This window comes from Bemisia tabaci, chromosome 1 (genome assembly GCF_918797505.1).
Source record: "Bemisia tabaci chromosome 1, PGI_BMITA_v3".
Lineage (NCBI taxonomy): Eukaryota > Metazoa > Arthropoda > Insecta > Hemiptera > Aleyrodidae > Bemisia > Bemisia tabaci.
This window is the reverse complement of record NC_092793.1, coordinates 91,766,227-91,779,569: the sequence shown is the minus strand read 5'-3', so window position 1 is coordinate 91,779,569 and position 13,343 is coordinate 91,766,227. Positions and strand designations below refer to the sequence as shown.

The window sequence follows — 13,343 nt, the reverse complement described above, 5'->3', positions numbered from 1 at the left end:
AAAAATCGAAAAAAATCGAACTTTGACCTCCTTTTTAAACATTTTCAGAAAGCTATAAAGTGATGCTGCCCCCCTAAAATATTTTTTTAGGTCTCTGGACTTTTTATATTTTGAAACCTACATGCATGTACTACATTTCCCCTTTCTTTCCCCTTTCATTCCTCCTGTAAGAGCTCTAGTGGACCAAGATTTTTTTGCTGTTCAAAAATTCATCTTTTAGAGTGAAAATTGAGTTCAAGCGCGAAATTAGGATAAATAAGTACCAAAATTCCGTCCAATTATCTCAATTTTGAGCGGATATGCGGCATTTCGTGGCTAATCGCGGTCAAACGCAAATGCCGTCGAGATAATTGGATGGAATTTTGGTACGTTTTTATCATAATTTCGCGCTTGAACTAAATTTTCACGCTCAAAGATGAAGTTTTGAACAGCAAAAAAATCTCGGTCCGGATACTTGAGCTCTTACAGGAGGAATGAAAGGTGTCCATTGTTTTCACCCTGACAATGAACGGGTTGCGGACCTCCCTTTGCTACACAATAGAGGGTGTCCAGCGAGCGGTCGGGTCATCGTGGCCGAGACTGATGCGTTGCCATTTAGAGAATCTTCATGCCGAATACAAAGTCTCAGGTTTCGTGAAAGGGACTATAGTTCGCCTTGAATTTGGGCTGGGTTTTAGAGGTTTTATGATTTGAGTAGCTCAGTACCTCGAGTTCGGGATTTTCAGCGTTTCAGCAAAATAGAATTGGTGAATTTGCCAGAAATTCTAGTCAGAAAACACTCCCACGCTTTGCTTGCAAACGCTCTTTCGCGCACTTGAAGCCGCGTGATCGACATGAGAAAAAGGTATCCAGCTCCAGTGGTTTCTCATGAAGCTAGCTCACAATGCATTCCGTGAATGGTCAAATAATGGTCCATCTCCGAGCGGCGGATCCCGTCTAAGTTATCTTAGCTACGAATGAATGTGTAGTACTGCCGTGATAGCGAAGGGAGCCGTAAGTGCAAAATTTTCGAAATCGAGTTTTCTTAAAAATTCGTCTAAACTCTTTTAGATGAAATTACTGAGACAGCGAAAACAGCAAAATTCATCCTAATTTAATGAAAACGAGACGTATGAGAAAGCCGTGAGTGCACAAAAAATGACTATAGTTTTTTTCGAGACAGCCGTAGGTGCATGAGAGCCAATGAAAACAGTGCTTTCCAGTGAAGTGCCGCCCTCTTCTGCCAATTTCTAACCTGAAAATGTGTTTGTTGTGCGTCCAAAATGCAACCACGAAAGCATGCAGAAGTAGAAGATAGCACTTACGGCTGTCTTGCCTAACAATAACCTAACACGAAACTGGATTTTACCTTTTTCATGTACTTTAAAATAAAATCGATCGAGTTTTAATCCCCCAAATGATTTCTAGGAGTCTTCCGGACGAATAGTGGCAATTTGACAAGGAACGGAGGCTTCTTTCAATAAAATGTTCCGGTCACAAGCTTCTGAGGCCGTTTTCTCAGAACTTCATTTTTGCAGTTACGGCTCTCTTCGCTATCACGGCAGAGTACTGAAGCCAGATTTTGTTGGGCCACCCATCGTGCTTAAATATAGGTACTAAGGACGAGTCTCAACCACACTAAAGTCCGGCTTGACGCTTCTATTGGCCGGTGGTGCGTTGTGCACTCTTCGATGGTTTTTGCATCTCCGTGTGAAAGAATTCGGTCCTTGATGGTTACCTATGCGTCCAGTACTTATGCTGCAATCACACGCTGAATGTGGGAGCTGAATGTGGAATTCATCGGCCCGATGCCTGAGTTTTGCGCGCGTCGCGCGAAATTCAGCGACCATCGGATAATGTCGGATTTGTCTGAACTATTCGAATAGATTTGATACACATCTGGATGAAAGTAACTCGAATTTGCGAAATTTCAGCTGTTGAGCGATGACTGTTGACTTCCATATTCAGCTGCAAAATTCAGCATGTGATTGCGGCATTAGACGGCCTTTGGTAAGCGTGCGCAAACATGTGCGCATGTGTAGCTAATAAATATGTGTTGAAAGTCTCGTGGCCCAGGCAAACACTGAAATTGTAAACACGGCTCTTGAGAAGCGATGCAAAAAATCAGCGCAACTCACCTGCATGGTGGCAGCGTGTCAACGTCAGGTGGGCAAACGAGTGAACGGACCGCCGTTGGGGAAAGTGGGGGAGGGGAGGGACTTCCCCGTCGCAAAGAAGCTACCGGTAGATGGACATGGTGTATTCGCGATAGCGACCACTCGCGAGACGGCTTGCACCGGAAAACTACCGAAATTTTCGGATTCTCCTCTCCGTTCCGGTTGACTGAGTTATCTCCGCGGTTAATTTTAGCACTGCTTCGGGCACTTGGCCAAAGCCCACTCTACCGCTGTCTAGTGTCGCTGGAACCGGGGACGGAAATTAACAATACTACGAAGTCTCCAAGAGGGAAATTTTCAGCGCAAAAGAATACCTATGCTTGAAAATAAAGACACCATCAGATTAAAGGACAGCCTGTTCTTAGTGCTTGGTGATGACTTTAAAGGTACTTGGTACATTTACATACCCGCTTTATTTCTTCATTGGTAAACGAAGAAGCTCAAAGGTGTCTCTAAAAAATTCCTCATACATCCTTAAAAAGTATTTTTCTTGGTTTTTAAGCGGAGGCATACAGACTTTGCTGATAATGTGCCTTTCCTGTAAAGCAGCAGTGTAAGAGGCTGATCCAAAAGTCCAGCCCTTCTCCTCTTTGTTTTGAACCGTTCGAGATTAAAAAACGAAACTTTGGGAAAGTTTCTATCTCAAAGGGGACCTTTTTCTGGGAGGGAGGGAGGGAGGGGGGGTCAACCAATTTTTTTCTTTCAAATGATAACATCTACTTTACGATGGAAAGAACATTAAAAACTAAGGATTTTGGCACAAACCGCAAATCAATATCTTAATTTTTGACCGAGTTGTGATAGGTCAAAGGTCAAATTTAACGTATTTTCAAGAAATCATAACTCCGGTTCAAATTATCGTAGAAGAAAAAAATAAAACGGAAAAATGTACCAAATATTTAGCACTTCTAGGTGAAAATCACCGGAATCACTTCAAACTAATTTTAAGGAGGGTTTCGGACCTCCAAATACGTCAGTTCAAAAGTCATACCATTTTTCCGCGAAATGAGCCTACTTTCCCCAAATGTGCCCCAACATTATGTCAGCAAGTTCAAAATTAGTTCAAAACTATGTTCGCCAGGCCTCAAACAGGTAAAGTTTAAAAAAAAACGAAATTTGAGGTGATGTAATTTGACCGTTTAAATTTCATTTTTTTTTTTTTAAACTTTGCCTGCTATTTGAGGCCTGGCGAACGTAATGGTGAACTAATTTTAAACTTACTGACATAATGTTGGGGCACATTTGAGGGAAAGTAGGCTCATTTCGCGGAAAAATGGTTTGATTTTTCAACTGACGTACCTATTTGAAGGTCCGGGATCCTCCTTAAAATTAGTTTGAAGTGATTTCGGTGATTTTCACTTAGAAGTGCTAACTATTTGGTACATTTTTCCGTTGTATTTTTTTCTTCTACGATAATTTGAACCGGAGTTATGATTTCTTGAAAATACACTGGAAAAAAAATATTGCTAAAATTGCCGTGCACGTGGGTATTTCAACTGCATGGTGTGCTAAAAAACGAACGTGCAAACCATGCAGGTAAAATCGCTACACAAATTTCAGCTAACTTACACTCTCGCGTGTGGGTGATTTTGCTACACTGAAAAGCTACGTCTGTTACCTTTTTAGTTATTCTTCCGTAAATTTCGCTATTTTTCCGTAAATTCCGCTATTTCAGCTTAACTATTGAGCTATTTTTACTGTTCGCAAAGTAGGTACCAATACCAAAAAATGAAGTTAAACTTCCAAGCCACTCGATGCAAGATTAACTGCATGAAGGCGCGCAGATGTAGCAAATCGGTGTAGCAATTCGTGGTAGTCGTTCACTTGATTCAACACCGTGCACGGATAAGAAAGCTTTACGAAGTGAAGCAAATTTTGCTCCACCCTAAATCGGTAAATTAGCAATCCTTTTTTTGTACGTTAAATTTGACTTTTGACCTACCACAACTCGGTCAAAAATTAAGATATGATTTGCGGTTTGTGCCAAAATCCTTAATTTAATTGATGTTCTTTCCAATGAGGTATCACAAGGTAGGTAGGGGTCATCGTTTGAAGAAAAAAAAGTTGAGGCCCCCCGTCTCCCCTGAGGGAAGGGCCAAAGTTTTGAGCCCCCCCCCCCCCCCGCCCCCCCAGCAAAGGGTCCCCTTTGAGATAGAAACATTCCCAAAGTTTCGTTTTTTTTATCTCGAACGGCTCAAAAGTTAGAGGAGGGGCGGGACTTTTGGAACACCTATGTGGAGCACGCTGCAGTAAATAAAGGACAGTCCATCAAAACAAAAAAATCCAGGGTTATATGTACTATACAGGGTGTCCCCAACCACCCATGCGAGTCTTCTTTCTAAGCTATTTCCGTTCGAATGAAGTCAAAGACTGCGGGGACAAATCGGGGATCGACCCCAAGGAATCTGGCCTGAATTCACGGCCCTGAAGCCCCTCCCCCTCCCCGGCTTTTTATATCCTCAGGGAATGTAAGAGGGATCGTGACCTTAAAAGTAGGGGCATGAGAAACGAAAATCGGACACGTAGTTTCCGAGATATAGCGCGCCAAAAAATCGCTTGGCGGCAATCTTTAGCGGCCGCCATCTTGGTTCCTGCACAATTCTAGGAGTGCTTCCCTTTCTAAAAGAGTTTCTAATGACCATAAAAATGATCCCTGAGAGCGGCCGTAATTCCCAATCAAAAAATGCGAGGTTTTAGCCATTATTGAATCGTACCCCGCCAACTATACCGCGGTGGATGTCGCCATAAACGGAATTTTTCAAAACGCGATATCTCGGTTAATATTGAACGTAGAGAGTTACTGTTTGGACAGATCTAATTATTTTTAGCTGACTCGCAAGAATCAAACACAAAAACACGATTCTGTGACCAGCACTACTGACCCATTATATTACTCCCTAACGGGTAATTTTTTGCTTTGTTATATTTGTTTTCCATATTTCTTCCAAATTTCTCGGATTTCATGTCTATTTCTTTCTTGTTGAGTCTGCATTAGCAGGCCCTCTGGGCCGGGGCACTGTCCGCCAGGTTTGCACCTTATTACATTTTTATCAATAGACAACACCAAGAAAAAAACCCTCTCTTCCTTTATTTTTGAATCATAAAAAGTAAGCACGATGTATCAACGACAACAGAAAGAACAATGAGTCAGTTAAGTCATTTTTTTTATTGTGTCATTCGAAAGTAGTAAGTGACCGTACAGTGTCCTAATTTTTTTTTTGATGACTGCAAACGGGAGAAAAGTTTATTTGAGAGTGCCAAAAATTAGGGTGGCCTAAAACGGCGTTTGAACCGCGCGCTCGTAGGTTTCGAATGTACACGTCACGATCAATATGGCGGCGGAATGGTAGTGGAAGAATACACGGCGGCGTCGCGTTGGCGGTGAGATTTTGTTGGTCAATTGGAGGTTATGTAGGTTACTTTGTTTCAGATTCATATCCATTGTTCTTAATTGGCCTGTTGCAAACTTTAACTAGAGCAAAAATAAGAGTTGTTTCTTATAGATAATGCCTCAAAAATTACGATGAACGCATCGGCAAAGTCTGAAATGCACTTATAACTTCACAATCTGCGTAAGAAATTTGCGGTTTTTTGAGCTTCCCGCTTCAAAAACGATACTACGGCACAGGTGAACATTTTGTCAGTGGAGTCGCTCCATCGTCGGCAATATTCATCATGGCCGACGCTTGCGCGGTTCCGCGCGTATTTCTAGGAGAGTTCAAGATCAATCACGGCGGGCGAGAAAAATATGAACGTAAACACGCCGATTGTTATCTGGTCTAATCCTGTTCAGGTGTTATCTCGTACCATCACACGTGTTTTGGCGGATTGGCGTCGGCCATGATGAGTATTGCAGACGATGGAACGACTCCTCTAACAAAATGTTCACCTGTGCCGTAGTATCGTTTTTGAAGCGGGAAGCTCAAAAAACCGCAAATTTCTTACGCAGATTGTGAAGTTATGAGTGCATTTCAGAGTTTGCCGATGCGCTCATCGTGATTTTTGAGGCATTATCTATAAGACACAACGCTTAGTTTTGCTCTAGCAAAAGTTTGCAACAGGCCCATTCTCTAAGCTTTCCAATCAGAATGCGATATAGATGTATGTAGGATATGAAACTTTCACACAGAACTTACTTAACCTCAAACGAGAAATCGTGATGTCAACAACGGCAGCGTGGCGGTGGTAAGCAGGTCGGCTTCGGCGCCGCCATCTTCCCGTTCTATGACGCGTAGACTTGAAGATTCACGGCGGCGGGTTCAAACAGGTTTTCGAGGACCCCTAAAAAGGAAGCGTTATATCTCCACGGAGACAATTTTTCGTGAAACTTTAACGTGCGCATCGTTCTTCTCGTACCGAATGCTGTAAGATTCGACTATTTGCAGGCAAATCCCTCCCGAGCTTAACTGACTCATTGTAGGTAGTAACTAGTATTCTCTTTACACAAGTACCTAGCAGAGGTTGCAACAACTTGCAACAAAATCGTTGAATTCTTGCAACTAATAGATTGACGTGCAGATTGCCTACTCTTTCCCCCGAAGGAGCTATCATTGTTGGAACGTGTTACAATTAAGTTGAAACATGTTCCAACTTCAATATCGTTCCCGGTCCTTACATTTAGCTAAAATTTGAATATCGCGGCCTTCTTCGCAAATTGGTAAGGACGTCACAAGACTGGTCTTTACTTAATATAATAAACTAGGGGGCTACGCCCCCTGGCCGCTACGCGGCCCAACCCCCTGAAGGCGCTCCGCGCCATCAATGGGCCGCTTCGCGGCCCTATTTTTACCCTCCTATCAGTGTTAGTTTTATTTTTCCCCTAAACAATTACGATATGAGGTATACTTTAATTTTAAACTTTACATAAAATTACTTTAAAATTTAAAGGACGCGTTTTGGAATGACTGCTTGATGAAATATTGCAGTAAAACAATGAACTTTGGTAGTCAGGTAATTGGTAATAATTAAGATATCGGGGGTCGGGGATCGAACCCACACCGAGTTCAAAGTGGACGTAATCGACGTCTTAGACGACACGGCCACCGCTCCACATGAGAATGCCAGTGCGAATCTTGTGTAGATAAGTGTAGAGCTGATGCGCAGGCTACCCATCTACTGCGCAACCTCCTCGACCACTGCGCATCCTCCCGCGCATAGCGGTAGCAGTACCGGAGCATTCTGTAAACTCACTCACTTTTATAACGTGATTTTAAAAAAACCTGGGTCCTTTTTCCAAAATCTGATTACAGCGGGCTCATCTAGGGCCTATTACCTGTCGATTTACCTAAGAATCATGGAAATCGGCCCGGTAGAACGCTCAAACGAACTATGACAAAAAGTATAAATTTACATTGTTTAAATGGGAGAATTCGCAACTTTACCACGTAATATAAAAAAACCTGGGCCATATTTTGAAAATCTGAAAAGAGTTGGCTTATCTAGAGACAATTGCCCGTCGATAGCCGCAAAAATCATGAAAATCGGCCCGGTAGAACACTGGAACTAAGCGTTACCAGTTTCGCAAAATTAGGAGGTCTTGGAGCTTATAGTATAGATATGATATAATAAATTATAATATATCATAATAAATTATTAATAATATTAATCATTTTTCATTAATTTATATTATTTATTTATCTTATTTCGTTTTTAATACCTATTTTCATTTTTAATAACGATTTATCCGTTCATACTTTATTTTATTTTTTTCATGTGTTGTTCGTACTTTTCTCTTTCAAAAACTTGATCTACTTTATATTATTTTCATATCCTTCATTGTGAAACTGAATGATGTACAAAATTGCAAACATATCATTGCTTCTAATCATTGAATCAGATCTGGGGACGTTTATTAGTGCTAAATTAGCCTCCTACCCCACGCGAGCGTCCGTGGCGGAGTGGCAGCGACACTCGGGCGATCACCGAAGTTCAGCTACGTCGGGCGTAGTTAGTACCTCCATGGATGACCGCTTGGGAACTCTAGCGCAGCGCGGCTTAATTCTGGCGAACATTGATTGTCGGGTTCTCTCAGCGGCACTTCTCTGGCGTCCGCGATGAAAATTATGCCTAAGAACGTGCAGCGCGCCTAAATTTAAGCATTTCGCATTTTGGAACTTTTTGTTTTCAGTGTGTGATATCATATTAACATGTTGATATCATATATGATAACAGGTTCCATTCATTCTGTTGCTACCATGTTGGGCCAGACCAACTTGTTACCAACATGGTCATTTTTAACAGGGATGATTTTGGCGACGTCGATAAGTTGCAAGATTCATGCAATTCAATTGCTATAAGTTGCGACTTTTCTTCCGATCAGATCGCCAAAAATTGGCACTTATCGACCAAATGTTGACTGAGAGTTGCAACTTAGTTGCGACTTTTAACCAATATTGTTTCAACTTCTTGCAACTTTAATTTTGAAAAATGCTACTTGGGTATAAATCCGATTAAGTATGTTTGAAAATTGAACTTTAAAAGGAAATGACTAAAGGTTGGAGATAAAATTGAAAAATTAGACAAAATGAAAAAGAGTAGGGAGGGAGAAAAAAGAGGATGAAATGGGGGTGGGAGAGAGAAAAGGATGTTGACACAAGATGTGCCTGTTTATGTAAAGAATGAGATAACCTGTCGCAACGACTTATGCACACTTGGTTGGTTAAGGAGTCTATATTTCAACATCCTCCCATCCTCGACTGAGAGAATATAAAACCTGTTCTGAAAGCTTTTTTCATCACTCCAATTGGTAGATTAGTCATAGAACAGAGCTTCTCTCCTCTTTATCAGGCAAACAAAGATTGAGGTAAGCTCTAATTTTGTACCTTACAAAGCGTGTTACTAAAAAAAAGTATGGCTACTAAAAAAAGGACATAGAATGAGAAGATAAAGTTTCAGAAAGTAGTAAAAATATTTTCATATTAACACCGCGAACGGATGAAGAGGTAGAGGACAGTCTTTTAGAACATACATCTATATATTTTAGTTCCTGTTTTGAGATTGGAAGTGATTTTGACTTATTGTTACGGCTGCAGTTGAAATTTTTCTTTAAGAATAAACTAGAACCACTAGGAAAGTCAGAATCAGTAAGAATGTGTAATCAAAAACTTCGAAAGGATAATAAATCTTTGTGAATCTGTTCCGGTCACAGCAATTCATTGTGTTTACTATTGACTCCCCTCTAGGATGCGGCAAATCATCTGTGGAGTCATCTTTGCAATGTTCATCACTACCTGGCTGTCAGAGACTGCAGGACAGCACTATTCAGATGACACTGGATTAGAAAACCAGGTAAGAGGTATTTTTTCCTGAGGGAAGGAATGGGCGGGGATGAATAGGTAAGAAAGATGTCACGTATTGGCTTTAATTGATTAGTCTAATTTATAATTACTGACGTACCTATTTGTTGTTCCATTGAAACAGGTCTTAATTTGAAGTTGCAGTTTTATGATTTGTCGATACCTCAAGGGTTTTCTGGAGCCTTCCTAAAACTGGGAAAAGGAGAGTACAATGTAATGATTACGGAAGAAGAGGACATTAACCAGAAATTTCGCTTGTTAGCATGATCTCGAGTAAATTGGTTGCGTATGAAAATTTTTAAAGCAATATTCAATTCATGTTGAAAATAAAAGTAAAAACTATCTTTCCATATCAAATTTAATTTTAAAGGGCGCAATTTAACAAAGAAAATTGTTTCCAGAACGGGAGCATTCGTTTGTTCATTTCCTACTATTTTGATTTTGGAATATCGTATTCAGCAGTTCCAAAATGATCCTTTTATACATTTATGCAAATCAGGCAACACCGCTTCCTTTGCAAAAAGCTCTTCTTGAACTTGAATAATTAAGATTGAACATAAACCCCCTCGAGGATATTCTTTTATCTTTGTTACTAGTTCACATTTCTGCATATAGATGCAAACAATACATTATCAAAAATTGACAGCACGAAAAATGCTTGAGGGTGATTTCACAATAAAAGGGATAGTCGTGTCGCCGTTCGTTATAAACGACTTAGGGCAAAACGATTGAAAATCAAGTTAATAAATTGATAGAAATGATGTCCCTGAACTTATCCATGCTAAAAAGTATGATAAATTATGATTGTAGGTATTTAAGAATATGAGACGTTATCGGCCGAAAATGTCCGATCGGTTACGCGACGCCAACCCCGATTTTAAAACGAAAGAGTAATTTGCGGTAGGTAATCAGTACTGATCATGGATTCTTTGGCAATATTTGCAGCAGAGAGAGCTAATGTTCAAGAAAATTGCCATTTTGAACTGAAATGTTGATTTTTAAGCGAGAAAAGTCATTAGAGAGAATGTCGCCACATTTCGCATTGTATTTTTATTAATATATTTGTGTTAATCACTATAACTTTGTACTGAATCAAATTAGTTCGTGCCAAAGCTGGAAAAAGGAACTTTAATACCTTTAAAATGAAGTCATGAATTTTGTTTAAAATTGGTGCACTTTTATTGTTAAGGTGTTGCACATTTTACCTATTCCTGTTATCGTGAAATTACCCTTGAAATAACACAGGCCTAAAAATTTTCGGTCTTAGGTATCTGTCTCTTGAGATAACGTCATTGAATACTAAAGGTATTTTTTAACACTGATTTGTTGAAAGAGTGTAAAAAAATTGCAGTAGATTCAGCAGCTATAAGCACGTGAAAGTTCGCCTATGGTAGGTATTCTTCAGACTTTGTCCTGATCTTTCTATTGAAACGTTTTCTTCGGTTAAAAGTCGGAATCCGCCCCTTTACCCCCATATGTAAATCTTATCCTTTTCTTATGCACTGAAGAGGAAGAGAAAGTAATTTTTATTTAATGCAAGGGGGAATGGTCCATTTTACTTTTTACTGTTGAATCTGAAAAAATCCTTAGGTTTCTTTCACCACTGGCGAATTTTTCGTACAGGCAATTTTTTTGTGAAGACCTTTTTTAGCCCTAAATAGGTGTTGGTGATGGAAAAAAGTTAAGTATTTCTTGGACTCAGCAGAGGAAAGTACACAGTAAAACTTTCAAAATAAGTTTTAGACTCTCTTTAAGATTTAAACCAAAGGAATGAGATTCATATAGTGGGCAAGTGAGCAGATTTCATCGACACTAACCAAAAATAACTTCAGACGAGTTTTGAGGGAAGGCAAAAAAGAATCTTAGGCATACCATAGGTGTTTTCCTCTGACATCCCTGCAAATTCCAACTATTCGGAAAGTCCTAACGTTCTATAGTTATTTTCATATTTTTCCCAAATAGTGCAAAAAATAGGTACGTGGGAATCAAATTAAATTATTTCAGAAAGCGGGCAAGACTCAAAATTTGCAGGCTTATGTAATGGAACATGAATGTTCCCTAAAGAAATGTTTGACATGGCAGACTCACCGATTAAAAATTCTGCTCACTAATCTCTGCTGTAAAGCTATGGGAGAGGACAGTAGAATTGACTGGGCAGGAAGGGTGTTCTCTCGAGCTACCTCATGATGCAGGGATAAAATTACTGAGTAATGCATTCCATTGTGCTACAATTTGCTTGATTTCAGAACCATTCTGAACAAATAGAAAACAATTACACTTTCTATATTAGTAATGATTTAGAAACGATGAAAAATAAAAAAAATTTATTACCTAAATATTACCTAATCAAATCTGGTGCTTAAATGCAGTAGCTGATTTAGAGAGGGACTGTAAGATGGATATTGGTGGTGGATATTCATTGGGTTGTATATTACTTTCAGTACTTGGCAAGAAAAATAGCCAGTTACCTTCTCGAATTAAACCAGCAGTATGCAAGGAGACAAGAAATGATCCAAAAGCGAACAACTGACCTAATTGACGGCCTTGTGGTTAATACGCAGCGTCTGAAGGGCTCAGGCCGGTAATTGGTATGTATCATTTTTGTCTTTGAGAGAAACCAAATAACGAATTCAATTTAAAATAAATAAATAAATAAATTATCCACACATGAGTCTACATTGTGTTTTGTTTAAAACAAGAGACTGTATCTGTGAAAAGGAACCTTGCTTTCCAGGGATAAATTTCCCTTAACTTTTTTCAAATGCGTTAAGGAAGAAAATTTAGAAATTTTGACGCAAGTTTGACCCGGAAAATTATGAGTTGAAGATGGTGAGTCAAGAAGTTTCGGGACAAAAATTCTTAGGCAACCTTCCGAAAAACGTGGTTTCGGCTGTTGCAAAAAGTTTCGGAAAATTTTCTCCTGGAGGATAAAGTCCTGTTTTACAGTTCCGGTCAAAAATACATTTCTCATGGGGTTATGGGGTCAAGAACCCCATTATAACCTCTCCAACAGAAATAAAAATTGAAACATTTTTACCTAGTGTGCAACACCCAAAAAGGCGCAAGTGACTATTTCAACTTAAAGGTAATGGCGTATATCAATCTAATGTGAAATTGATGAGTTGCAGCTTCGTAGAGACAAAAATTTCAAGCATTTAGACTTGTCTGCGAGCAATTAAGTAGCCAGAAATGTCCTCGAAAAGGTGCACGCGACGCGCCGCGTCACAGTGGGGAAAACGGCCAATATATCTAGCCGCTCAAAACTCCTTATGGTTTCACTGTTGATGTTCATTCCAGTTTCATGGGTCAAAATTGTTACCAAAGGATAAATGAAACCAAAATAAGACAAAAAAATGTTTTTTTAACCCCCCCCCCCCCCCCCCAAGGCCATATTTATACAGCACACAATAGTCTAATCTGAGTTGCTTTGCGGACTAGTTAACGACTTCTACTTCCTGTTCATTTTACGTGAATTTTTCTCAATTATCAGATCGGATGCGATGAGTTGAACCTTTTTTAGTGCAATCACATCAATTGTCTCGCCACCACATCAGTGGCTTTAGCCAATGAAAATTTGAATGTTGAATAGAGTAAGATATGTGAGATGAGAAAATGAACGATCTGTTCAACATATAAGTTGCAGATATAACGGGTACTATTGAGCCATTTTGCAATATCTAAGCTCCACTGAAGTAGTTTTTACTGATCCTTTGATAACCAAACACACCAAACATGTTCGGTTCCTTACAGGTCTTTGCCAGAAATCAGTACTTTTTCGTGTCAATGTTTTTGCTTTCAAAATAATTTAATTTAATCTTCAGAAAGCACCTGATCTTGCTGTTGCGAAAAATGCTGAACTATTCTAAAACATCGTAACGCTCCTTAAAGCAAT

The 13,343-nt window shown here is 39.6% G+C and overlaps 1 protein-coding gene across 9 annotated transcripts in view; it reads right to left on the bottom strand.

Annotated features, from left to right (window-relative positions):
- LUBEL (Linear Ubiquitin E3 ligase) overlaps window positions 1-13,343 on the bottom strand; it is a 197,029-nt gene that overhangs the window by 167,440 nt on the left and 16,246 nt on the right. For 3 of the 9 annotated variants that reach the window (XR_011900886.1, XM_072306494.1, XM_072306499.1), the window contains exon 1: window positions 2,118-2,538. The exons of 1 other annotated variant lie outside the window; for it this stretch is intronic. Coding sequence is in view for 5 of the 8 variants with exons in the window: in XM_072306494.1 (XP_072162595.1) it covers window positions 2,118-2,123 (6 nt within the window). In the remaining 3 variants the exon portion in view is untranslated. Of the gene's footprint in view, window positions 1-2,117; window positions 2,540-9,551; window positions 9,644-11,539; window positions 11,705-13,343 lie in introns of those variants that run through there. 5 more of the 9 variants (XM_072306495.1, XM_072306496.1, XM_072306493.1 and 2 more) reach the window with 4 other exon arrangements.